Source organism: Artemia sp. Qi Xiang Cuo, chromosome 10, assembly GCF_049724085.1.
Source record: "Artemia sp. Qi Xiang Cuo chromosome 10, ASM4972408v1, whole genome shotgun sequence".
Taxonomy (NCBI): domain Eukaryota; kingdom Metazoa; phylum Arthropoda; class Branchiopoda; order Anostraca; family Artemiidae; genus Artemia; species Artemia sp. Qi Xiang Cuo.
In genome coordinates, this window is record NC_142803.1 from 22,169,157 (window position 1) to 22,197,087 (window position 27,931).

General features: G+C 36.2%; 1 protein-coding gene across 1 annotated transcript in view; it reads left to right on the top strand.

The window, feature by feature from the left end:
• LOC148947579 (putative RNA-binding protein 19) overlaps positions 1-27,931 on the top strand; it is a 191,742-nt gene that overhangs the window by 130,652 nt on the left and 33,159 nt on the right. Inside the window, exons 13-14 of the mRNA XM_089095315.1 lie at positions 15,952-16,154; positions 19,280-19,396. Coding sequence (XP_088951441.1) covers positions 15,952-16,154; positions 19,280-19,396 — 320 coding nt within the window. The remainder of the gene's footprint in view (positions 1-15,951; positions 16,155-19,279; positions 19,397-27,931) is intronic.

Sequence of the window (27,931 nt, forward strand, 5' to 3'; positions counted from 1 at the left end):
AAAAACACCCAAATGGCGCAAAAGTGTCCTATCTGGCAACTGCTGGCCGTTGAAAGATGAATCTGTTTTAGAATTCAAAAGAACTCACTTTGAAAAATGTTCTGATAGAAAAAATTCTATTCGCAGCCACCTAAAAAAACAACAAAATGGCGCAAATGCGTACTATCTGGCAACTGCTGGCCATTGAAAAATGAATCCGTTTTAGAATTCAAAAGAACTCACTTTGAAAAATGTGCTGATTCAAAAAAATAGATACTCAGCCACCTAAAAAAACAACCAAATGGCGCAAAAGTGTCCTATCTGGCAACTGCTGGCCGTTGAAAGATGAATCTGTTTTAGAATTTAAAAGAACTCACTTTGAAAAATGTGCTGATAGAAAAAATTAAATTAGCAGCCACCTAAAAAAATATCCAACTGGCGCAAAAGTGTCCTATATCTGGCAACTTCTGGCCGTTGAAAGACGAAACTGTTTTATAATTAAAAAGAACTCAAGTTTAAAAATGTACTTATAGAAAAAATTAAATTCGCAGCCACCTAAAAAAACAACCCAATGGCGCAAAAGTGTCCTATATCTGGCAACTTCTGGCCGTTGAAAGACGAATCTGTTTTAGAATTCAAAAGAACTCACTTTGAAAAATGTGCTTATAGAAAAAAATAAATTCGCAGCCACCTCAAAAAACATCCAAATGGCGCAAAAGTGTCCTATCTGGCAACTGCTGGCCGTTGAAAGATGAATCTGTTTAGAATTCAAAAGAACTCACTTTGAAAAATGTGCTGATAGAAAAAATTCAATTCGCAGCCACCTAAAAAAACACCCAAATGGCGCAAAAGTGTCCTATCTGGCAACTGCTGGCCGTTGAAAGATGAATCTGTTTTAGAATTCAAAAGAACTCACTTTGAAAAATGTGCTGATAGAAAAAATTCGATTCGCAGCCACCTCAAAAAACACCCGAATGGCTCAGAAGTGTCCTATCTGGTAACTGGTGGCCGTTGAAAGATGAATCCGTTTTAGAATTCAAAAGAACTCACTTTGAAAAATGTGCTGATAGAAAAATTCAATTCGCAGCCACCTCAAAAAACAACCAAATGGCGCAAAAGTGGCCTATCTGGCAACTGCTGGCCATTTAAAGATGAATCTGTTTTAGAATTCAAAAGAACTCACTTTGAAAAATGTGCTGATAGAAAAAATTCGATTCGCAGCCACCTCAAAAAACACCCGAATGGCTCAGAAGTGTCCTATCTGGTAACTGGTGGCCGTTGAAAGATGAATCCGTTTTAGAATTCAAAAGAACTCACTTTGAAAAATGTGCTGATAGAAAAAATTCAATTCGCAGCCACCTCAAAAAACAACCAACTGGCGCAAAAGTGGCCTATCTGGCAACTGCTGGCCATTGAAAGATGAATCTGTTTTAGAATTCAAAAGAACTCACTTTGAAAAATGTGCTGATAGAAAAAATTCAATTTGCAGCCACCTAAAAAAACAACCAAATGGCGCAAAAGTGTCCTATCTGGCAACTGCTGGCCATTTAAAGATGAATCTGATTTAGAATTCAAAAGAACTCACTTTGAAAAATGTGCTGATAGAAAAAATTTAATTCGCAGCCACCTCAAAAAACACCCAAATGGCGCAAAAGTGTCCTGTCTGGCAACTGCTTGCCGTTGAAAGATGAATCTGTTTAGAATTCAAAAGAACTCACTTTGAAAAATGTGCTGATAGAAAAAATTCAATTCGCAGCCACCTCAAAAAACAACCAAATGGCGCAAAAGTGGCCTATCTGGCAACTGCTGGCCATTGAAAGATGAATCAGTTTTAGAATTCAAAAGAACTCATTTTGAAAAATGTGCTGATAGAAAAAATTCAATTTGCAGCCACCTCAAAAACACCCAAATGGCGCAAAAGTGTACTATCTGGAAACTGCTGGCCGTTGAAAGATGAATCTGTTTTAGAATTCAAAAGAACTCACTTTGAAAAATGTGCTGATAGAAAAAATTCAATTCGCAGCCACCTAAAAAAACACCCAAATGGCGCAAAAGTGTCCTATCTGGCAACTGCTGGCCGTTGAAAGATGAATCAGTTTTAGAATTCAAAAGAACTCACTTTGAAAAATGTGCTGATAGAAAAAATTATATTCGCAGCCACCTCAAAAAACACCCAACTGGCGCAAAAGTGTCCTATCTGGCAACTGCTGGCCGTTGAAAGATGAATCAGTTTTAGAATTCAAAAGAACTCACTTTTAAAATTGTGCTGATATAAAAAATTTAATTCGCAGCCACCTAAAAATACACCCAAATGGCGCAAATGTGACCTATCTGGCATCTACTGGCCGTTGAAAGATTAATCTGTTATAGAATTTAAAAGAACTCACTATGAAAAATGTGCTGATAGAAAAAATTCGATTCGCAGCCACCTAAAAAAACACCCAAATGGCGCAAAAGTGTCCTATCTGGCAACTGCTGGCCGTTGAAAGATGAATCAGTTTTAGAATTCAAAAGAACTCACTTTGAAAAATGTGCTGATAGAAAAAATTCAATTCGCAGCCACCTCAAAAAACAACCAAATCGCGCAAAAGTGTCCTATCTGGCAACTGCTGGCCATTGAAAGATGAATCTGTTTTAGAATTCAAAAGAACTCACTTTGAAAAATGTGCTGATAGAAAAAATTTAATTCGCAGCCACCTCAAAAAACACCCAAATGTCGCAAAAGTGTCCTGTCTGGCAACTGCTGGCCGTTGAAAGATGAATCTGTTTAGAATTCAAAAGAACTCACTTTGAAAAATGTGCTGATAGAAAAAATTCAATTCGCAGCCACCTAAAAAAAACACCCAACTGGCGCAAAAGTGTTCTATCTGGCAACTGCTGGCCGTTGAAAGATGAATCTGTTTTAGAATACAAAAGAACTCACTTTGAAAAATGTGCCGATAGACAAAAAATTGATTTGCAGCCACCTAAAAAAAAACCGAAATGGCGCAAAAGTGGCCTATCTGGCAACTGCTGGCCCTTGAAAGATGAATCTGTTTTATAATTCAAAAGAACTCACATTGAAAAATGTGCTGATACACAAAAATTCGATTCGCAGCCACCTCAAAAAACACCCAAATGGCGCAAAAGTGTCCTATCTGGCAACTGCTGGCCGTTGAAAGATGAATCCGTTTTAGAATTCAAAAGAACTCACTTTGAAAAATGTGCTGATAGAAAAAATTCAATTCGCAGCCACCTCAAAAAAACACCCAGAATGGCTGCAGAAAGTGTTCCTATCTGGTCAACCTGGCTGGCGCGTTGAAAGATGAATCCGTTTTAGAATTCAAAAGAACTCACTTTGAAAAATGTGCTGATAGAAAAAATTCAATTCGCAGCCACCTAAAAAAACACCCAAATGGCGCAAAAGTGGCCTATCTGGCAACTGCTGGCCTTTTAAAGATGAATCTGTTTTAGAATTCAAAAGAACTCACTTTGAAAAATGTGCTGATAGAAAAAATTCAATTCGCAGCCACCTCAAAAAACAACCAAATGGCGCAAAAGTGGCCTATCTGGCAACTGCTGGCCATTGAAAGATGAATCTGTTTTAGAATTCAAAAGAACTCACTTTGAAAAATGTGCTCAAAGAAAAAATTTAATTCGCAGCCACCTCAAAAAACACCCAAATGGTGCAAAAGTGTCCTGTCTGGCAACTGCTGGCCGTTGAAAGATGAATCTGTTTATAAATCAAAAGAACTCAATTTGAAAAATTTGCTGATATAAAAAATTCAATTCGCAGCCACCTAAAAAAACACCCAAATGGCGCAAAAGTGTCCTATCTGGCAACTACTGGCCGCTGAAAGATGAATCTGTTTTAGAATTCAAAAGAACTCACTTTGAAAAATGTGCTGATAGAAAAAATTTGATTCGCAGCCACCTAAAAAAACACCCAAATGGCGCAAAAGTGTCCTCTCTGGCAACTGCTGGCCGTTGAAAGATGAATCTGTTTTATAATTCAAAAGAACTCACTTTGAAAAATGTGCTGATAGAAAAAAATTCGATTCGCAGCCACCTAAAAAAACACCGAAATGGCGCAAAAGTGTCCTATCTGGCAACTGCTGGCCGTTGAAAGATGAATCCGTTTTAGAATTCAAAAGAACTCACTTTGAAAAATGTGCTGATAGAAAAAATTCAATTCGCAGCCACCTCAAAAAACAACCACATGGCGCAAAAGTGGCCTATCTGGCAACTGCTGGCCATTTAAAGATGAATCTGTTTTAGAATTCAAAAGAACTCACTTTGAAAAATGTGCTGATAGAAAAAATTCGATTCGCAGCCACCTCAAAAAACACCCGAATGGCTCAGAAGTGTCCTATCTGGTAACTGGTGGCCGTTTAAAGATGAATCCGTTTTAGAATTCAAAAGAACTCACTTTGAAATATGTGCTGAGAGAAAAAATTCAATTTGCAGCCACCTAAAAAAACAACCAAATGGCGCAAAAGTGTCCTATCTGGCAACTGCTGGCCATTGAAAGATGAATCTGTTTTAGAATTCAAAAGAACTCACTTTGAAAAATGTGCTCATAGAAAAAATTAAATTCGCAGCCACCTCAAAAAACACCCAAATGGCGCAAAAGTGTCCTGTCTGGCAACTGCTGGCCGTTGAAAGATGAATCTGTTTTAGAATTCAAAAGAACTCACTTTGAAAAATGTGCTGATAGAAAAAATTTGATTCGCAGCCACCTAAAAAAACACCCAAATGGCGCAAAAGTGTCCTATCTGGCAACTGCTGGCCGTTGAAAGATGAATCAGTTTTAGAATTCAAAAGAACTCACTTTGAAAAATTTGCTTATATAAAAAATTCAATTCGCAGCCACCTCAAAAAACACCCAAATGGCGCAAAAGTGTCCTTTCTGGCAACTGCTGGCCGTTGAAAGATGAATCTGTTTTAGAATTCAAAAGAAATCACTTTGAAAAATGTGCTGATAGAAAAAAATCAATTCGCAGCCACCTCAAAAAACACCCAAATGGCGCAAAAGTGGCAACTGCTGGCCGTTGAAAGATGAATCTGTTTTAGAATTCAAAAGAACTCACTTTGAAAAATGTGCTGATAGAAAAAATTAAATTCGCAGCCACCTCAAAAAACATCCAAATGGCGCAAAAGTGTCCTATCTGGCAATTGCTGGCCGCTGAAAGATGAATCAGTTTTAGAATTCAAAAGAACTCACTTTGAAAAATGTGCTGATATAAAAAATTCAATTCGCAGCCACCTAAAAAAACACCCAAATGGCGCAAAAGTGTCCTATCTGGCAACTGCTGGCCGCTGAAAGATGAATCCGTTTTAGAATTCAAAAGAACTCACTTTGAAAAATGTGCTGATAGAAAAAATTCTATTCGCAGCCACCTCAAAAAACACCCAAATGGCGCAAATGTGTCCTATCTGGCAACTGCTGGCCGTTGAAAGATGAATCAGTTTTAGAATTCAAAAGAACTCACTTTGAAAAATGTGCTGATAGAAAAAATTCAATTCGCAGCCACCTCAAAAAACAACCAAATGGCGCAAAAGTGGCCTATCTGGCAACTGCTGGCCATTGAAAGATGAATATGTTTTAGAATTCAAAAGAACTCACTTTGAAAAATGTGATGATAGAAAAAATTTAATTCGCAGCCACCTCAAAAAACACCCAAATGGCGCAAAAGTGTCCTGTCTGGCAAATGCTGGCCGTTGAAAGATGAATCTGTTTAGAATTCAAAAGAACTCACTTTGAAAAATGTGCTGATATAAAAAATTCAAATCGCAGCCACCTAAAAAAACACCCAAATGGCGCAAAAGTGTTCTATCTGGCAACTGCTGGCCGCTGAAAGATGAATCTGTTTTAGAATTCAAAAGAACTCACTTTGAAAAATGTGCTGATAGACAAAAATTCAATTCGCAGCCACCTCAAAAAACACCCAAATGGCGCAAAAGTGTCCTATCTGGCAACTGCTGGCCGTTGAAAGATGAATCTGTTTTAGAATTCAAAAGAACTCACTTTGAAAAATGTGCTGATAGAAAAAATTCGATTCGCAGCCACCTAAAAAAACACCCAAATGGCGCAAAAGTGTCCTATCTGGCAACTGCTGGCCGTTGAAAGATGAATCCGTTTTAGAATTCAAAAGAACTCACTTTGAAAAATGTGCTGATAGAAAAAATTCTAGTTGCAGCCACCTAAAAAAACACCCAACTGGCGCAATAGTGTCCTATCTGGCACCTGCTGGCCATTTACAGAAGAATCTGTTTTTGAATTAAAAAGAACTCAGTTTGAAAAATGAGCTGATAGAAAAAATTCGATTCGCAGCCACCGCAAAAAACAACCGAATGGCTCAGAAGTGTCCTATCTGGTAACTGGTGGCCGTTTAAAGATGAATCCGTTTTAGAATTCAAAAGAACTCACTTTGAAAAATGTGCTGATAGAAAAAATTCAATTCGCAGCCACCTCAAAAAAACAACCACCTGGCTCAAAAGTTGCCTATCTGGCAACTGCTTGCCATTGAAAGATGACTCTTTTTTAGAATTCAAAAGAACTCACTTTGAAAAATGTGCTGATAGAAAAAATTAAATTCGCAGCCACCTAAAAAAACAACCAAATAGCGCAAAAGTGGCCTATCTGGCAACTGCTGGCCATTGAAAGATGAATCTGTTTTAGAATTCAAAAGAACTCACTTTGAAAAATGTGCTGAAAGAAAAAATTTAATTCGCAGCCACCTCAAAAAACACCCAAATGGCGCAAAAGTGTCCTGTCTGGCAACTGCTGGCCGTTGAAAGATGAATCTGTTTAGAATTCAAAAGAACTCACTTTGAAAAATGTGCTGATAGAAAAAATTCAATTCGCAGCCACCTAAAAAAAACACCCAAGTGGCGTAAAAGTGTCCTTTCTGGCAACTGCTGGCCGTTGAAAGATGAATCTGTTTTAGAATTCAAAAGAACTCACTTTGAAAAATGTGCTGATAGAAAAAATTCAATTTGCAGCCACTCAACTGCAATTTGCAGCCACTCAACTGGCAACTGCTGGCCGTTGAAAGATGAATCTGTTTTAGAATTCAAAAGAACTCACTTTGAAAAATGTGCTGATAGAAAAAATTCAATTCGCAGCCACCTAAAAAAACACCCAACTGGCGCAAAAGTGTCCTATCTGGCAATTGCTGGCCGTTGAAAGATGAATCTGTTTTAGAATTCAAAAGAACTCACTTTGAAAAATGTGCTGATAGAAAAAATTCAATTCGCAGCCACCTAAAAAAACACCCAAATGGCGCAAAAGTGTCCTATCTGGCAACTGCTGGCCATTGAAAGATGAATCTGTTTTAGAATTCAAAAGAACTCACTTTGAAAAATGTGCTCATAGAAAAAATTTAATTCGCAGCCACCTCAAAAAACACCCAAATGGCGCAAAAGTGTCCTGTCTGGCAACTGCTGGCTGTTGAAAGATGAATCTGTTTAGAATTCAAAAGAACTCACTTTGAAAAATGTGCTGATATAAAAAATTAAATTCGCAGCCACCTAAAAAAACACCCAAATGGCGCAAAAGTGTCCTATCTGGCAACTGCTGGCCGCTGAAAGATTAATCTGTTTTAGAATTCAAAAGAACTCATTTTGAAAAATGTGCCGATAGAAAAAAATTCGATTCGCAGCCACCTCAAAAAACACCAAAATGGCGCAAATGCGTCCTATCTGGCAACTGCTGGCCGTTGAAAGATGAATCTGTTTTAGAATTCAAAAGAACTCACTTTGAAAAATGTGCTGATAGAAAAAATTCAATTCGCAGCCACCTCAAAAAACAACCAAATGGCGCAAAAGTGGCCTATCTGGCAACTGCTGGCCATTGAAAGATGAATATGTTTTAGAATTCAAAAGAACTCACTTTGAAAAATGTGATGATAGAAAAAATGTAATTCGCAGCCACCTCAAAACACACCCAAATGGCGCAAAAGTGTCCTGTCTGGCAACTGCTGGCCGTTGAAAGATGAATCTGTTTAGAATTAAAAAGAACTCACTTTGAAAAATGTGCTGATAGAAAAAATTCAATTCGCAGCCACCTAAAAAAACACCCAAATGGCGCAAAAGTGTTCTATCTGGCAACTGCTGGCCGTTGAAAGATGAATCAGTTTTAGAATTCAAAAGAACTCACTTTGAAAAATGTGCTGATAGAAAAAATTTAATTCGCAGCCACCTCAAAAAACACCCAAATGGCGCAAAAGTGTCCTATCTGGCAACTGCTGGCCGTTGAAAGATGAATCTGTTTTAGAATTCAAAAGAACTCACTTTGAAAAATGTGCTGATAGAAAAAAATTCTATTCGCAGCCACCTAAAAAAACACCGAAATGGCGCAAAAGTGTCCTATCTGGCAACTGCTGGCCGTTGAAAGATGAATCCGTTTTAGAATTCAAAAGAACTCACTTTGAAAAATGTGCTGATAGAAAAAATTCAATTCGCAGCCACCTCAAAAAACAACCAAATGGCGCAAAAGTGGCCTATCTGGCAACTGCTGGCCGTTGAAAGATGAATCTGTTTTAGAATTCAAAAGAACTCACTTTGAAAAATGTGCTGATAGAAAAAATTCGATTCGCAGCCACCTCAAAAAACAACCAAATGGCGCAAAAGTGTCCTCTCTGGCAACTGCTGGCCGTTGAAAGATGAATCTGTTTTAGAATTCAAAAGAACTCACTTTGAAAAATGTGCTCATAGAAAAAATTTAATTCGCAGCCACCTCAAAAAACATCCAAATGGCGCAAAAGTGTCCTGTCTGGCAACTGCTGGCCGTTGAAAGATGAATCTGTTTAGAATTCAAAAGAACTCACTTTGAAAAATGTGCTGATAGAAAAAATTCAATTCGCATCCACCTAAAAAAAAACACCCAAATGGCGCAAAAGTGTCCTATCTGGCAACTGCTGGCCGTTGAAAGATGAATCTGTTTTAGAATTCAAAAGAACTCACTTTGAAAAATGTGCTGATAGAAAAAATTCGATTCGCAGCCACCTAAAAAAACACCGAAATGGCGCAAAAGTGTCCTATCTGGCAACTGCTGGCCGTTGAAAGATGAATCCGTTTTAGAATTCAAAAGAACTCACTTTGAAAAATGTGCTGATAGAAAAAATTCAATTCGCAGCCACCTCAAAAAACAACCAACTGGCGCAAAAGTGTCCTATCTGGCAACTGCTGGCCCTTTACAGAAGAATCTGTTATTGAATTCAAAAGAACTCAGTATGAAAAATGTGCTGAGAGAAAAAATTCGATTCGCAGCCACCTCAAAAAACACCCGAATGGCTCAGAAGTGTCCTATCTGGTAACTGGTGGGCGTTTAAAGATGAATCCGTTTTAGAATTCAAAAGAACTCACTTTGAAAAATGTGCTGATAGAAAAAATTCAATTCGCAGCCACCTAAAAAAACAACCAAATGGCGCAAAAGTGGCCTATCTGGCAACTGCTGGCCATTGAAAGATGAATCTGTTTTAGAATTCAAAAGAACTCACTTTGAAAAATGTGCTGATAGAAAAAATTAAATTCGCAGCCACCTAAAAAAACAACCAAATGGCGCAAAAGTGGCCTATCTGGCAACTGCTGGCCATTGAAAGATGAATCTGTTTTAGAATTCAAAAGAACTCACTTTGAAAAATGTGCTGAAAGAAAAAATTTAATTCGCAGCCACCTCAAAACACACCCAAATGGCGCAAAAGTGTCCTGTCTGGCAACTGCTGGCAGTTTAAATATGAATCTGTTTAGAATTCAAAAGAACTCACTTTGAAAAATGTGCTGATAGAAAAAATTCAATTCGCAGCCACCTAAAAAAACACCCAAATGGCGCAAAAGTGTCCTATCTGGCAACTACTGGCCGTTGAAAGATGAATCTGTTTTAGAATTCAAAAGAACTCACTTTGAAAAATGTTCTGATAGAAAAAATTCAATTCGCAGCCACCTCAAAAAACACCCAAATGGCGCAAAAGTGGCAACTGCTGGCCGTTGAAAGATGAATCTGTTTTAGAATTCAAAAGAACTCACTTTGAAAAATGTGCTGATTGAAAAAATTCGATTCGCAGCCACCTCAAAAAACACCCAAATGGCGCAAAAGTGTCCTCTCTGGCAACTGCTGGCCGTTGAAAGATGAATCCGTTTTAGAATTCAAAAGAACTCACTTTGAAAAATTTACTTATAGAAAAAATTAAATTCGCAGCCACCTAAAAAAACAACCAAATGGCGCAAAAGTGTCCTATATCTGGCAACAGCTGGCAGTTGAAAGATTAATCTGTTTTAGAATTCAAAAGAACTCACTTTGAAAAATGTGCTGATAGAAAAAATTAAATTCGCAGCCACCTCAAAAAATATCCAAATGGCGCAAAAGTGTCCTATCTGGCAACTGCTGGCCGTTGAAAGACGAATCTGTTTTAGAATTCAAAAGAACTCACTTTGAAAAATGTGCTGATAGAAAAAATTAAATTCGCAGCCACCTCAAAAAACATCCAACTGGCTCAAAAGTGTCCTATCTGGCAACTGTTGGCCGTTGAAAGATGAATCTGTTTAGAATTAAAAAGAACTCACTTTGAAAAATGGGCTGATAGAAAAAATTAAATTCGCAGCCACCTAAAAAAAAAACCCAAATGGTGCAAATGTGTCCTATCTGACAACTGCTGGCCGTTGAAAGACGAATCTGTTTTAGAATTCAAAAGTACTCACTTTGAAAAATGTGCTGATAGAAAAAATTAAATTAGCAGCCACCTCAAAAAACAACCAAATGGCGCAAATGTGTCCTATCTGGCAACTGCTGGCCGTTGAAAGATGAATCTGTTTTAGAATTCAAAAGAACTCACTTTGAAAAATGTGCTCATAGAAAAAATTTAATTCGCAGCCACCTCAAAAAACACCCAAATGGCGCAAAAGTGTCCTGTCTGGCAACTGCTGGCCGTTGAAAGATGAATCTGTTTAGAATTAAAAAGAACTCACTTTGAAAAATGTGCTGATAGAAAAAATTCAATTCGCAGCCACCTAAAAAAGCACCCAAATGGCGCAAAAGTGTTCTATCTGGCAACTGCTGGCCGCTGAAAGATGAATCTGTTTTAGAATTCAAAATAACTCACTTTGAAAAATGTGCTGATAGAAAAAATTCAATTTGCAGCCACTCAACTGCAATTTGCAGCCACTCAACTGGCAACTGCTGGCCGTTGAAAGATGAATCTGTTTTAGAATTCAAAAGAACTCACTTTGAAAAATGTGCTGATAGAAAAAATTCAATTCGCAGCCACCTAAAAAAACACCCAAATGGCGCAAAAGTGTCCTATCTGGCAATTGCTGGCCGTTGAAAGATGAATCTGTTTTAGAATTCAAAAGAACTCACTTTGAAAAATGTTCTGATAGAAAAAATTAAATTCGCAGCCACCTAAAAAAACACCCAAATGGTGCAAAAGTGTCCTGTCTGGCAACTGCTGGCCGTTGAAAGATGAATCTGTTTTAGAATTCAAAAGAACTCACTTTGAAAAATGTGCTGATAGAAAAAATTCGATTCGCAGCCACCTCAAAAAACACCCAATTGGCGCAAAAGTGTCCTATCTGACAACTGTTGGCCTTTTAAAGATTATTCTTTTTAGAATTAAAAAGTACTAACATTGAAAAATGTGCAGATAGAAAAAATTAAAATAGTAGCCACCTAAAAAAACACCCCACTGGCGCATAAGTGATCTATCTGGCACATAATGGCCCCTGAAAGTTGAATCCGTTTTATAATTCAAAAGAACTAATTGTGAAAAATGTGCAGATAGAAAAAATTCCATTCGCAGCTACCTAAAAAAACACCCAAATGGCGCACATTCGGCCTATCTGGCAACTGCTGGCCACTGAAAAACGAATCTGTTTTAGAAATAAAAAGAACTAACTTTGAAAAATGTGCTGATAGAAAATATTAAATTCGCAGCCACCTAAAAAAACATCCAAATGGCGCAAAAGTGTCCTATCTGGCAACTGCTGGCCTTTGAAAGATGAATCTGTTTTAGAATTCAAAAGAACTCACTTTGAAAAATGTGATGATAGAAAAAATTAAATTCGCAGCCACCTCAAAACACACCCAAATGGCGCAAAAGTGTCCTTTCTGGCAACTGCTGGCTGTTGAAAGATGAATCTGTTTAGAATTCAAAAGAACTCACTTTGAAAAATGTGCTGATAGAAAAAATTCAAGTCGCAGCCACCTAAAAAAACACCCAAGTGGCGCAAAAGTGTTCTATCTGGCAACTGCTGGCCGTTGAAAGATGAATCTGTTTTAGAATTCAAAAGAACTCACTTTGAAAAATGTGCTGATAGAAAAAATTCAATTCGCAGCCACCTCAAAAAACACCCAAATGGCGCAAAAGTGTCCTATCTGGCAACTGCTGGCCGTTGAAAGATGAATCTGTTTTAGAATTCAAAAGAACTCACTTTGAAAAATTTGCCGATAGAAAAAATTCGATTCGCAGCCACCTCAAACAACACCGAAATGGCGCAAAAGTGTCCTATCTGGCAACTGCTGGCCGTTGAAAGATGAATCCGTTTTAGAATTCAAAAGAACTCACTTTGAAAAATGTGCTGATAGAAAAAATTCAATTCGCAGCCACCTCAAAAAACAACCAAATGGCGCAAAAGTGGCCTATCTGGCAACTGCTGGCCATTGAAAGATGAATCTGTTTTTGAATTCAAAAGAACTCACTTTGAAAAATGTGCTGATAGAAAAAATTCGATTCGCAGCCACCTCAAAAAACACCCGAATGGCTCAGAAGTGTCCTATCTGGTAACTGGTGGCCGTTTAAAGATGAATCCGTTTTAGAATTCAAAAGAACTCACTTTGAAAAATGTGCTGATAGAAAAAATTCAATTCGCAGCCACCTAAAAAAACAACCAAATGGCGCAAAAGTGGCCTATCTGGCAACTGCTGGCCGTTGAAAGATGAATCTGTTTTAGAATTCAAAAGAACTCACTTTGAAAAATGTGCTGATAGAAAAAATTCAATTCGCAGCCACCTCAAAAAACAACCAAATGGCGCAAAAGTGGCCTATCTGGCAACTGCTGGCCATTGAAAGATGAATCTGTTTTAGAATTCAAAAGAACTCACTTTGAAAAATGTGATGATAGAAAAAATTTAATTCGCAGCCACCTCAAAAAACACCCAAATGGCGCAAAAGTGTCCTGTCTGGCAACTGCTGGCTGTTGAAATATGAATCTGTTTAGAATTCAAAAGAACTCACTTTGAAAAATGTGCTGATAGAAAAAATTCAATTCGCAGCCACCTAAAAAAACACCCAAATGGCGCAAAAGTGTCCTATCTGGCAACTACTGGCCGTTGAAAGATGAATCTGTTTTAGAATTCAAAAGAACTCACTTTGAAAAATGTGCTGATAGAAAAAATTCAATTCGCAGCCACCTCAAAAAACACCCAAATGGCGCAAAAGTGGCAACTGCTGGCCGTTGAAAGATGAATCTGTTTTAGAATTCAAAAGAACTCACTTTGAAAAATGTGCTGATAGAAAAAATTCGATTCGCAGCCACGTCAAAAAACACCAAAATGGCGCAAAAGTGTCCTATCTGGCAACTGCTGGCCGTTGAAAGATGAATCTGTTTTAGAATTCAAAAGAACTCACTTTGAAAAATGTACTGATAGAAAAAATTAAATTCGCAGCCACCTAAAAAAACATCCAAATGGCGCAAAAGTGTCCTATATCTGGCAACTTCTGGCCGTTGAAAGATGAATCTGTTTTAGAATTCAAAAGAACTCACTTTGAAAAATGTGCTGATAGAAAAAATTAAATTCGCAGCCACCTCAAAAAACACCCAACTGGCGCAAAAGTGTCCTATCTGGCAACTGCTGGCCGTTGAAAGACGAATCTGTTTTATAATTCAAAATAACTCTCTTTTAAAAATGTGCTGATAGAAAAAATTAAATTCGCAGCCACCTAAAAAAAAATCCAACTGGCGCAAAAGTGTCCTGTCTGGCAACTGTTGGCCGTTGAAAGATGAATATTTTTATAATTAAAAAGAACTCACTTTGAAAAATGGGCTGATATAAAAAATTAAATTCGCACCCACCTAAAAAAAAACACCCAAATGGCGTAAAGGTGTCCTATCTGGCAACTACTGGCCGTTGAAAGATGAATCTGTTTTAGAATTCAAAAGAACTCACTTTGAAAAATGTGCTGATAGAAAAAATTAAATTCGCAGCCACCTCAAAAAACACCCAAATGGCGCAAAAGTGTCCTATCTGGCAACTGCTGGCCGTTGAAATATGAATCTGTTTAGAATTCAAAAGAACTCACTTTGAAAAATGGGCTGATATAAAATATTAAATTCGCAGCCACCTAAAAAAAAACACCCAAATGGTGTAAATGTTTCCTATCTGACAACTACTGGCCGTTGAAAGATGAATCTGTTTTAGAATTTAAAAGTACTCACTTTGAAAAATGTGCTGATAGAAAAAATTATATTCGCAGCCACCTCAAAAAACAACCAAATGGCGCAAAAGTGTCCTATCTGGCAACTTCTGGCCGTTGAAAGATGAATCTGTTTTAGAATCCAAAAGAACTCACTTTGAAAAATGTACTGATAGAAAAAATTAAATTCGCAGCCACCTCAAAAAACACCCAAATGGCGCAAAAGTGTCCTATCTGGCAACTGCTGGCCGTTGAAAGATGAATCTGTTTTAGAATTCAAAAGAACTCACTTTGAAAAATGTGCTGATAGAAAATATTCAATTCGCAGCCACCTAAAAAAAACACCCAAATGGCGCAAAAGTGTCCTATCTGGCAACTGCTGGCCGTTGAAAGATGAATCTGTTTTATAATTTAAAAGAACTCACTTTGAAAAATGTGCTGATAGAAAAAATTCAATTCGCAGCCACCTCAAAAAACAACCAAATGGCGCAAAAGTGTCCTATCTGGCAACTGCTGGCCGTTGAAAGATGAATCTGTTTTAGAATCCAAAAGAACTCACTTTGAAAAATGTACTGATAGAAAAAATTAAATTCGCAGCCACCTCAAAAAACACCCAAATGGCGCAAAAGTGTCCTATCTGGCAATTGCTGGCCGTTGAAAGATGAATCTGTTTTAGAATTCAAAAGAACTCACTTTGAAAAATGTACTGATAGAAAAAATTAAATTAGCAGCCACCTCAAAAAACATCCAAATGGCGCAAAAGTGTCCTATCTGGCAACTGCTAGCCGTTGAAAGATGAATCTGTTTTAGAATTCAAAAGAACTCACTTTGAAAAATGTGCTGATAGAAAAAATTCAATTCGCAGCCACCTCAAAAAACACCCAAATGGCGCAAAAGTGTCCTATCTGGCGACTGCTGGCCGTTGAAAGATGAATCTGTTTTAGAATTCAAAAGAACTCACTTTGAAAAATGTGCTGATAGAAAAAATTCAATTCGCAGCCACCTCAAAAAACACCCAAATGGCGCAAAAGTGTCCTATGTGACAACTGCTGACCGTTGAAAAACGAATCTGTTTTACAATTTAAGTGAAAGCCTGCATTTTTCTGCAAACAGATTTTAATATTAACAGATTTTATACCAGATGTGACAACAGGTTTAACAGATAAAAAAAAGTTTTTTTTTCTGAGAAACTACCCTATTTCCTAATGCCAAAAATGTCATACCTGACTCTTTTAGTAGGTTGAGTTTAAACCTAATATTGTTATCTCTTTTTTATATATTTATATATCTCTTTTTTTTATATATTTATATATTTTCTTTTTGTCGTTTATGTTTAGCGCGATGCAATGGAATGATTTGTTTTAACAGTTTAGCCGTCTTCTTCTGCATCTTTTATGAATGTGAAATCTGTTTCTAGAAAAATAAAGCTACTGTTTGAACCTGGGGTTGTCTGAAGAAGTATCAGCTCTAATTAAACGTATAAAAGGTCGATAGCTTTTGATTGTCTGAATATCCGTTGAAAAAAGGTTTTTATTCTATTGTAACTGATTGAGCTATTTTGAATCATCTCAATTATTTTTAGCATTTCACTGGATGTGGGGATGTTGTATCATGTACAATAGCAACTAAAAAGGATCCGAAAAACCCTGCAAAGAAGTTATCTATGGGTTATGGTTTTGTCACATTCAGTAAAAAGAATGACGCCGACAAAGCATTGAAAACTTTACAAAGAGGTTTACTGGATGGCCATGCTCTTGAACTGAAGAGATCTAATCGTACTGTTGAGTAAGTCTGGTACTTTTTTCTTGGCAAATAACTGTAGTCTTGGCTAATAACTTGGCAAATAACAGTTCAAAAATAGAATCGCTGAGTAAGTGTGGCACTTTTATCTTGGCAAATAAGTGTTGTCTTGGCTAATAACTTTGTAAATAACAGTTCCAAAATCGCAGTGCTGAGTACGCCAGGTACTTTTTTTCTCGGCAAATAACTGTTGTCTTTTCTAATAACTTGGCAAATAACATTTCAAAAAAAAAATTGTTGAGTAAGTCTGGCACTTTTATCTTGGCAAATAACTGTTGTTTTGGCTAATAACTTGGCAAATAACAGTTCAAAAATCGAACTGTTGATTAAGTCTGACGAAGTGTTCTGAAATAACTGTAAACTGAAATAACTCTTGTTTCGGCTAATAACCTGGCAAATAACAGTTTAAAAATCGAACTGTTGAGTAAGTCTGGCACTTTTATCTTGACAAATAACTGTTGTATTGAGTAATAACTTGGCAAATATCTGTTGTTTTGGCTAATAACTTGACAAATAACAGTTCAAAAATCGAACTGTTGATTAAGTCTGATGAACTGTTCTGAAAAAACTATAAACTGAAATAACTGTTGTTTCGGCTAATAACTTGGCAAATAACAGTTTAAAAATCGAACTGTTGAGTAAGTCTGGCACTTTTATCTTGGCAAATAACTGTTGTCTTGAGTAATAACTTGGCAAATAACTGTTGTGTTGGGTAATAATTCGTCAAATAATAGTTCAAAATACAATTGTCGATTAAGTCTGGCACTTTTTTCCGTGGCAAATAATTATTGTCTAAAATTTTGAGGCGCAAGAACAAAAAAAGGGGTAATAAAAATCACCCGGTAGGTTGCGTTTCATTTAGTCCCTTGAATTTAATTTGCATACTCTGGTGCAAAATAAAGGGACATTAAGGGACATTGCAAAAGGACAATAAAGGGACATTGCAAAAGGATAAATTCTATAAGACTAAATCCATGCTCAACAGAAAAAAAGGGACAATAAAAATTACCTGGTATGTTGTGTTTGATTTAGTCTCTGTAATTTTTCCTAAAGGGAGTTTCTGGCTATGGTGATTTCAGTGGTGCAGTTTTTTTTTCAATCTGACATCATTTGTTTGGAGTTTTAGGTTATTTTTATCAGTTTAAACTGCGGACACAGTTTAGACTTTGTAGTTCTGTAAGGATATGTCCCTGCTCAACAGGAAAAAAACAAAAAAAAATTAAAACTTTTATTTAAAATTAAAGCTTTTATAGTTTTCTTCTAGGACAGTTTGTTGATTTCTTTGGTGTTAGTATAGATATGCAAATGGTGAGTTGAAAAGGTGAGAGGACTTCATGGGCGTTACTAGGGAAACACTTTAGGAATTTTTAGACGAAGATGGGGTCAGTTGATAATTATTGTGGGGATTTTTGGGGGTTTGGAAAAAGGGGAAAATAGAAAAACTATATTTAGGGCATTTTAGGAGACTAATAGGTTTAAGTGGTAAATTTAATAGTCTGGTGTTAAAGGGTAATCTAGGATTGTTTTCATTAAGGGTAAAAGGATTGGTTAGAATGATAAGATATTGAGAAAAGTTCATAGGGTATGTTGAAAAAACAGAAGATTCAAAAGTGACATTGTGAAGTTACACTCGACTTTCTTTTGTGTTTATCAGCAATCGAAGGTGGTGTGGGGATATGATATTTATTTTACACTTGGAGAAAGAAGGAAATATGGTACAATCTCTTTATATGGGCCTTTCTAAAAAGTCAAGTTTGGTAAATGCTAATGAAATGAAATAAAATAGGATGACTGTATAATAATTTAGAAACAAATTTGGGCTATATATTTGCACATTAGGGGGAGTGGGGGGGCAAAGCCTAGCATATATTAAATACGTGACCTAGCCTAACCTAGGTACCTTTTCCCCCAAAAAAACCTCCAACAAAAACAACACTTTAAATATCTTAAAACCACGCTATACAATGTATTTCTCTACAGCGGTGTATTGAATCATCTCGTAAAACCGGGTTTTTCATTGCATCTCTCCTGTTTGACTGTAGCATCTCTTGTTGGACTGCTTTAGAGAGGCCCATATAAAGGGATTGTACCGGAAATATTTAGGGAGGGTAAGGATGGTGATGGTTTTGACTCATGCCCCATATGTGGAGAAACTAGTGAGGACCTGCTTCACTTTATAGCCCTTTAGCCCGAATTACAAGATTCAAGCAAGAAATTATTGTTTTTAGCAATGTTGGGTAAGATGAGTTCATTTCAGTAACGGGACAAAAATACTGTTGAACGATAAAAAAAATAGCAACATATATTAAATTGAGAATGACACATATAGAACTAATTTTGTTTGGGAGGGCGGGGGAGGGCTGGAAATAATGTTAAATGTGTATGTACTTTTGTTCTTTTGTAGACACAGACCTTTGGCTTAAAAAAATAAATAAAAGACATCTATCTATCTTTAGGCTACATATAAAAGAAAATCCTACTCTAGGATTCTAATAAATGAATGCTTATAATGAAACTGTAATAGAAGAAATTGACCTCACGAAAATTCGACTGTTTTGGTCAGTGAATAATTTTTTTTTTTTCTGAGTACACCTAATCCAGTCCATTAGGGGCTACAGTACTCAGAATGAAGCTTAAACAATAGTGAGTAATGGATTTGAAAAATAAAAAAAACCTGGCTAGTGAGAAAAAATTGTTGTTTGTAGCTGATTCACGAATGGTAACTATTGTCTTGATTAGCCTTATGGCAAAATTTTATTTCAAAGTCTAAATTCCAATATATGCTTTTTGCACGAAGTCATCCAAGTTTTGCTGACAATGGTAAATATTAAAAAAGAATGACTCATGGATGCAGATTTTCTTTACAGATATTCGTGGATATTTGGGGGGGGGAGAGATATAACGCCCTAAATTATTGTCTCATTGGTTTCTTCTGCAGGGGGGGGTACAATTAGAGGATATAACGGTAGCACTTTCCTGCCTTTACGTATTAGAACTGTAATAACTAAAAATAGGTCTGTTTTGTCTAATATATGTATATTTTTTTCGAAAATAATCCAGTCTACAAGATATTTAGCTTTTGACGCATTCCATTTTTGTTTTTCTTGTAGTACAAATGTCTCTACGGGTCGTGGTACCAATACTGTTGGCAAACAAACCTCGTCGAAGATTCTAGTCCGAAATGTACCTTTTGAAGCAACACTGAAAGAAATCCAGGACCTATTCAAGTAAGCATATTTTTAATATCCATGTACAATGTTATTTTAAAAAAGTTATAATAACGAAAAAAAGGATAGTAACGGCTATCATCCAACAAAATGCCGTGAAAGTCAACTGATTGAAGATGAATGCTAAAGTGAAGGGATGAGGGAAAAAATATGCATTGCATAGAGATCGAAAATAAAAGGAAAGCAGTGTTTTTTTTTGTTTTATATATATATATTATATATATATATATATATATATATATATATATATATATATATATATATATATATATATATATATATATATATATATATATATATATATATATATATATATATATATATATATATATATATATATATATATATATATATATATATATATATATATATATATATATATATATATATATATATATATATATATATATATATATATATATATATATATATATATATATATATATATATATATATATATTTATTTATTTACCAGAGAGACAGGAGAGAATATGTTGCAATCTAATTGTCTGTATATCTTCAATTATTTTAGGATATTTTTATTTTTTAGTTTTAGTTTAATTTTTTTTGTAATTGATTATTGCTTAGCAATAATTTTAGGGTAAAAAAAAACCTTAAATAGAAAGTGCTACCACCCTTCCCACTTTCAGATTGGATGGTACTACCATGTGTAGCGGGTACTGCATTTATCGTTGGTATAAGCAGCTATCCTCCCCCTCTGGCTCGACTGTTTGATTTTATACGTTTTTTATTTGAATTTAGACGAAATTGTATGACTTAAGCCTAGCCAGTGACGACCCAGCTCCAAATGTACACATGTAGAAACCTGGGGGATGTAAACAGGAAGGGTATGTGAAAGCATAGGATGGCTGACCCCCAATCTCCATTTTACCTCCTGGCATAAGGACCAAGAAACGAAGATGAGCCCAGCTGGTAGGGACTATAAAGTCCAGTGAAAAACAATGGGAGATATCTCCCATATCTACGGGGGGGGAGGGGAATTAAAACAAATTCACTTGGTATTTAGACTAGAACTTTCCGGAAATTCAAGATAATTTAGGATTCCATGGGGTCAAAGCCCAAAGCCTGCCGTCTCCCTCGTAAGTCCCTGGTCAATTAATCCTTCCTGTGTGAGCGGGTTTACGATTCTTATTTCATCAAGCGTCTAGAAGTATAGTGTAACATATATTTAGCTTCTTCTGTTCAAAAGGATACATTTAGACTGCGTGAATATTAATTGCTCTGAATATTATCTCAGAAGGATCAACTACCCATGGACTGGACTATAAAGTCCAGTCCACTATAAAGACTATATAGTTTATCTTTTAACCATGTAGATGGTCAAAAAGCATAATTCTCGTCAATCTTCCATTCATTATTTGTAAAACGTGCCCTAGCCATCTTAATATTTCTTTTCATTATAGCCCTAGAAAGTTGGACCGAACTTTATTTTCGTCTAAATGTGTACAGTTAGGGATAGTTTCTTACAGTTGTGTTTCGTACAGTTAGTAAAACAAGTTCCCCAACTAGCCTTAAGCAATTCCTCTGGAAAACATCTAACATCTCTTCCGTTTCAGGGCCATGCTTGACCTCAGTCATTACCGTTGTTACCAGTTTTCTAATCATGGTTCGAAAACTTATTCTTCTAAAATTTTTACAACTGCAAAAAAAAACAAAAAAACCTGATTTTTATACCTTCGCTGCATCCAATAATAAAGCTTTTTTTTTCGTGATGGAATTTTAATACGGTTTATTTTTTTTTTTTTTTTTTTTTATTCTCTATTTAAGTTATTATTAAAAATCGGAAAGATGCCAGGCCGTAATTCGCAAGAATTGGCTAGGCTTTGAAAGCGAATCCCAAACGCTACTGGGAAATGTTTCTGGCTAGTGGTTTTGACGCGGAATATAAATTATTACGCTCGTGAATATAATAAAACCTCAAATTGTGGCTTTTTTTCTTCATTTTATTATTAATTATTTCAAAATTTGAAGAATTTCTAAAAGCTTGCAAGACAATGACAGTGACCAATTATTAATACCGGTCTATACATAAACATTGATTATAATAATGAAATGACAATGACTTAGTCAATGACAATGACAGTGACCAATTATTAATACCGGTCTATACATAAACATTGATTATAACAATGAAATGACAATGACTTAGTCAATGACAATGACAGTGACCAATTATTAATACCGGTCTATACATAAACATTGATTATAACAATGAAATGACAATGACTTAGTCAATGACAATGACAGTGACCAATTATTAATACCGGTCTATACATAAACATTGATTATAAAAATGAAATGACAATGACTTAGTCAATGTGCAATGACTGAGACCAATTATTAATACCGGTCTATACATAAAAATTGACTATAACAATGAAAGAGTGGTTAGTTTTCAAATCACTTGCTTTTTCACTTGTTATTCGCGACTAACCAGAATAATTTTCACCTACCTGTCTTATAAGCCAACTTTGCTTTCCAACTGGCACTTTTGAGCCGCTAAGACGCGTCTTGTCGCAAAAACCCTCTCTAATATTAGGGGAGTGAAACGAACCGGTCACAGTTTTCTGCTTTGCTCGCCTCTCCAAGTTTTTGGAGTTTTTTACCGTTTGTAGTTGTGCGGGAGTATTTTCCAGGGAAATTTGAGGGAATTTTGTAATTTGAAATATCATATCATTTTGTTTGATTTTTGTTTTAGTATTGCAAGTGAATTAATGTTTGAGGTATATTGTTAGCTCTTCGGGCAGGGGGGGGGGGATAATTTTTCTGTAAATAAAATGATACTCCCTGGGAAAAAATACTATCCAGTAAGTGAAGCTATCACCTTGATCGATTTTCTTGTTACCTAACATCACTTCTTCACCCTCATTTATTCCATTATAGACAATATTATCTTCCTAACTTTATTTTTCCATTGTGTTTTACACCTTGGGCTAAAACCTTCAAAAACTCGTTCATTTCATTAACATTTCTGTTTAAGATACTCAAATCATCATGCATAGTAGATATATTATACGAAAATTCGGAATATTTGATATTACTGTTAAAATGGATCAACAATATGGCCGATTTCTTAGACGATCGAGAGAAAATAGAATAAATTTTCCCCTTAATTGTCTCTTTTAATGGAATAATATTTTTGTCGCCATTGCTTTAATAAAACAGCTATTTATGCGTTATGTATTATGAGTGTTTATGCGTTACGTTTTATGAGTGTTTTTAGTGTTATGCACTAATGAGCTATCATAAGCTATTTATTATCTATTCATGAATTATTGAGTATTATGAGCTACTTGTTGTCGTCCTTTTCGTTAGAAGCGTAATTTCGTATTTTTCAATTTTCTTTTCATTTATTTCTTATACTCCTCTGTGTAGATCATGTATGTATAGAGGACATAAATAAATTATTATCATTATTGTTATAGTCTGAGTTCATGAGAGCTTTACCTTCCCATTTAACTCTATGCCCTCCTCTAGACCCTTTACTGTCTTCCTTATGACAAAGTCCATCAGAATAATACGAATAAAGGGGATGAGACACAACCCTCAATATAGGGTACGATAAGATAAGATATTTATTTAAAAAAATGACTATCACAAGCCCCGAATAGCTGAATTCGCATGTTGTGGTCATATAATAAAAAAAGACATAGAAATAGCACAACAACTAAAAAACTGGCTAAACAATGTCAAAAACAACAATATCAGAAAGGCAAAGCCATTAATTAGTCTAAAAAACAAAAAGTGTCAAATTTAAGAAAGTTAAAAATGCACAAATTAAAACAAAACCAAAAAAAAAAATTGAGATAAAAATAATGTGAAAAAGGTTTAAAAGAGATTATATAAACAGGGGAGGGAACAGAAGAGTTGAACGGACACCAACATGGGTATCACCAGTAAAAAAAAAACTAGTGGTTTACTTAATTAGTAATGAAGGGGACAAAGGTTTTTTCATATCTGGAGGTTAAACAACGGATGGGGGACAAGATAGGGATGGGTTCAGATACAGTACAGGGCAGGCGGTGTCTGGATTGGGAGTGTCTTTTGGGGAAAATGTTTTCCGTGCGAGGGTTTATTATTGCATTTTTTGCAAAACGGAGGCACAGCGTTCCTCTCCTGTGCTCAAGAGTTACCAGCTTGGCCTTTTTTAGAAGGAGTGAATATTGTACCAAAGTTTCTTTAAAAATTATTCTTAGGGCTCTTTTTTGAATAGATTCAATTTTATCTGATTCATCACGGGAGGTGCCAGGATGCCATACTGGACAAGCATATTCAAGATGCAGGTGGACAAAGGAGGTATAAATCCTTAAAGAATGGAATGGGGGGATGTTAAATTAATCCAAGAGCTTAAGAAGAGACATAGATGCATTAGCTCTACGGACAATATCTTTCAAGTGGATATCCCACTTTAAATTAGAGGAAATTGTAACTCCAAGTAATTTAAAAGAAGACATAGAAATATTTGGGGGGATAGTTTCAAGGACGGCAGAAATAGATTTCAAGAAATGTTTACTCATTATACTTGATTTAATGGAATTTGCTTTCATCTTTAGGTTCTCAGCTTCATCCAAAATATGGGTTAGAACTTCAAGGGGGTCAGTTTTAATGTTCATATAACAAACCTCGAGGATCGACAAGTCATCCACGTATTTCCACCTTTGGGGGAAGTCCTTAACAATATCGTTATTCGTTACTAGAAATAAGCGGCCCCAAGTAAACTCCTTAAGTAATTCCACAATTGAGATGGAGGAGGTTAGAAAAAATATTTGTGTATTTTACAAATTAGAATCTTTTTGAAAGAAACGATTTAACAATGTTTACTAACAGATGATCAAGTTCAAAGTTAGCCAGTAGTGAGCGAATTAGGTTTGTGTGGTCAACCAGGTCAAAAGCTTTTTGGAAATCAGCTAAGACAAGGTTCAGCCAAACATTTGGTTTATCAAGGCTACTTACAATGGTATGCATTAAGTGCACAAGGTAATGGGTGGTGGAAGTTTTCTTTAAGTTACCAAACTGCCAGGTGTCAATACGCGGACAAATTTTATTCTTAAGCCAGTCACAGAGGAAACCTTCATAAAGTTTGGAAAAAACAGAAGTGAGCGTAATGGGGCGAATGTTGGTAAAAGTCAGACTGGCGTATCTTTTAGGAACAGGTGTTATAAAACCTTGTTTCCAGCGACTTGCGAATATACCAAATTTTGTGATGTGGTTGAAAATATTTGATAAAGGCTCATCAATTTTGTCCGAAAAAGCTTTAATTAAGTCAACTGGGATGTCCAAGGGACAAATACTTGATTTTCTAAGCTTAAGAATTTTATTTATAACATCAGAGGGAGAAATAAAGGGGAAGGAAGTATTGGGAGGAATAGTTGGACTTGAGCCAGTGAAAGGGGGGAGACTTTGCCCGATGGAAGCAAGGTACAAGTTCAGATCGTTGGTAGTCTTATTAGGGGGTCCAGGGAGATGAAAATCAATTTCGGAAGGACTTTTTCCGCATATTTCTTTAATTTTTCTGTATCATTGCTTGGGCTTGTTAGAATATAGATCTTTGACTTCATTATTATAATAATGAGAATCTGCTTTTCTTACTTGTTTCTTTAGAAATTTTCTTAGACCATTAGCCTCACTAATGCGACCTATTTTGGAAGAATTGATTTTTTTTTTTTATAAGTATTTTAAAAGACTCAGTAATATAAGGTTTATCCGTAGAATACGTTTTAAATTTTTTCTCAGGGAAATGGAGTTCATAATTACTCCTCAATAGTTTTTGGAGAGACAAAGCCATGTAGTCAACGTAATTTATTTGATACACAGTGGACCAATTTTCAGTAGTAATCCAGGAGCCAAAATTGAAAAGTCCTGAGTCAGTGAGAGGTCTATAAGCGGTTCATTTATAGAAAACGACTGTTTAACTTTAGCCAGCGGTGATAGGAAAAAGATAAAGTGGTAACTACCCCCGAGAGGGGGCAGAGTGGTGACGGGTTTGTAAAACTTCGAAAGATTAGTGCAAATTAAATCAAGAGTGGTAGTGCCTTTTGTAATAGGGATATTAACGACCTGTTTTAAATTAAAATCGTTACATGCAGAATCAAGTCTTATATCGTTTGCGTCACCCATCAGGAAAATTCTTGCAGCTGGGTACTTTTATTGTACAAACTCAGCACTTGCATGTGATTTTTCGATAAAATTTATTTTGTCAGCGAATGTCTGATTAGAGAAGTAATAATAAGAACAAAAACAATTAATTTTAAAGGACGTGGCAAGACTTTAGGTTGAACACACACCCACATAACTTCATCAAAGGGATTAAGACACGGAATTGGGATTTCACTTGGATATAAATCATTACGGATAAAGAACAGAATTCCGCCACCTTTCTTACCCAGAGGGTGGTTTTCTGGTCTGAGTTAAATAAATTGAGAAAAATTGTTAATCTTTAACATGCGCAAATTTTGAGATTCAACTTCATTAATAGCGATTACATCTAATCTCTATATTTTAGACAGGGTGTCTAATTCTTTAATTTTTTCAAAGTTAAGGCTTTCAGTGTTGCTAAACAAAAGTTTGTGGAATCGAAAGCGACTTGTGAAGGTACCGTTTTTACACTTTACTTTTTTTATGTCACAGATGGGGTCAGGGGTTCTAGTGGAATTCTTGACGGGGGCTAAACTTGGATAGTGAGAACAAGGGACAGGGGGATCAAATCCATCTTTATTAAAAACAATTGCATATAACTGAGCAGGTACTATCGGAGACTCTAAACAGTGGTAACTATTTGAGGTTTTAGAAACTCTGCATGAAGGTGTTAAAAGAAGATCATTCTGCCTGCTTACCCTTGAACCAGAGTCATACTGGTAGGGTAGACAGGGGGGATTAAGTGCAAGGGACGGGAGAAAGGTTTCCTGGTGATCTGGGAATAATTCAAGTTGTGAGTGTTCTTTAAATGGTGGGGGGGTCGGGGGGCAAGATGATGCTGAGGGAGGGAAGTACGGTGGGGGGTCTCTGAGAAGTGACGGGTGGGGTTTGTTTCGGCAAATAACGAATGGAGTCCAGACCCGGCCGGTAACTTCTTGGACGCACGGAGAAGAAAGAAGTCGAAAGGAAGTGGATTTTTGGGAGGATGGTCCGAATTGAGTGAAGTGATTGTGGGGATTGGACTGACTGGGCACGCGTAAGTACTTGGGGCGGAGGATTGTTTCGAGGGATGGATTCCTGTGGTATACTGCTCTGTATCGGGTATGCAGGGGGATAAGACTGAAAGTCGAATGGAACACGAACAAGGGGAGGGGGGTCGTGAATATTTTCGGCGTCGCTCTAAAAAACTTTGGGTTTTAAACCTGCGCTCCAATCCTGAAGATGCATGAGCAAAAGTACACGACTTATCAATACAAGATAAAACAGAACAAAGATCAACATGGTCAAAATACACTTATAAGAAACACAAACTCCCGAAATAAACTGACAACAATGTATACAGAAACTTGCATTGTTTGCGAAACTTGCAGAAACCACTATCAAAATGCTTGCAGATCACATTTTCCTTTCTGCTTATTTTTATATTTATTTCACTTTTATCCTTTACTTTCGTAATTTTTTCAAAGATAATAAAAATGTCATCGTCTGGTAATGACTTCTCCGTGACCTTTTTTGTTTGGTTAAGTATCACCTGATAATTTATGTAAAAAGCGGGAGGTCGCTGGACTATTCACGAACTTAAAGGCGTCATCAGTAGTCATACTACACGTAGGTCTGTATATGCTCTCATGGGACATCCTGCAATTGATGATTGATGTGCTGAAATCAAATAGTTGATTCCCTAGTGTAGTAATAATTGCTTCGTTGTTTTTTAAAAACTCTGTTAATTTGGTGATTTTCGATTTAAGGGTCACTTGATTGTTTTCTGGACTGCAGAGTTCATCTTCCTTAAGGAGGCTTTGGGAATTATGGGAGTTGATATTTTCACTTAATTTTTTAATTTCAAGATCGCGTTCATGGAGTATATCGCTACGAATATTTTGGTCATTGAGAAAATATCAACTTGTTTTTTAAAATCTTCTTTTGCTACTTCAAGGACTTAATTTTTATCTAACTGGGACTTGTATTTATCTTGTATATGAGCTAGATGTTTGGTATGTTTATCACAGTGGACACAAGGGGGGACTTGGGAAGCTTGATTTTTTGATACTGATTTTGGGGTTGTAGGTTTTGTGGCAGACTTGGCGTAGAGCGTGGTTTAGAGCCAGGGGGTAGAGAAAGTGGTGTTAAAGGTGGTGCGGGGTCCTCATTCAAAGGACGGGGAGACTGACAGTTTAAACAAAACCACTCACCACATTGTTTTCTCTCCTCAATAACAATGCCTGCACATATTGGATGAAACCACTGTTGACACCGACTGCACTGCACTGTTTTACTGGAGGCACGAAGTCTGCACTCAGGGCATGTGAATTTCATGGGCCTTGACATAATAGTGAAACAATAAATCCAGTTAATATAGCTCGAAACATAGCAGTGTTG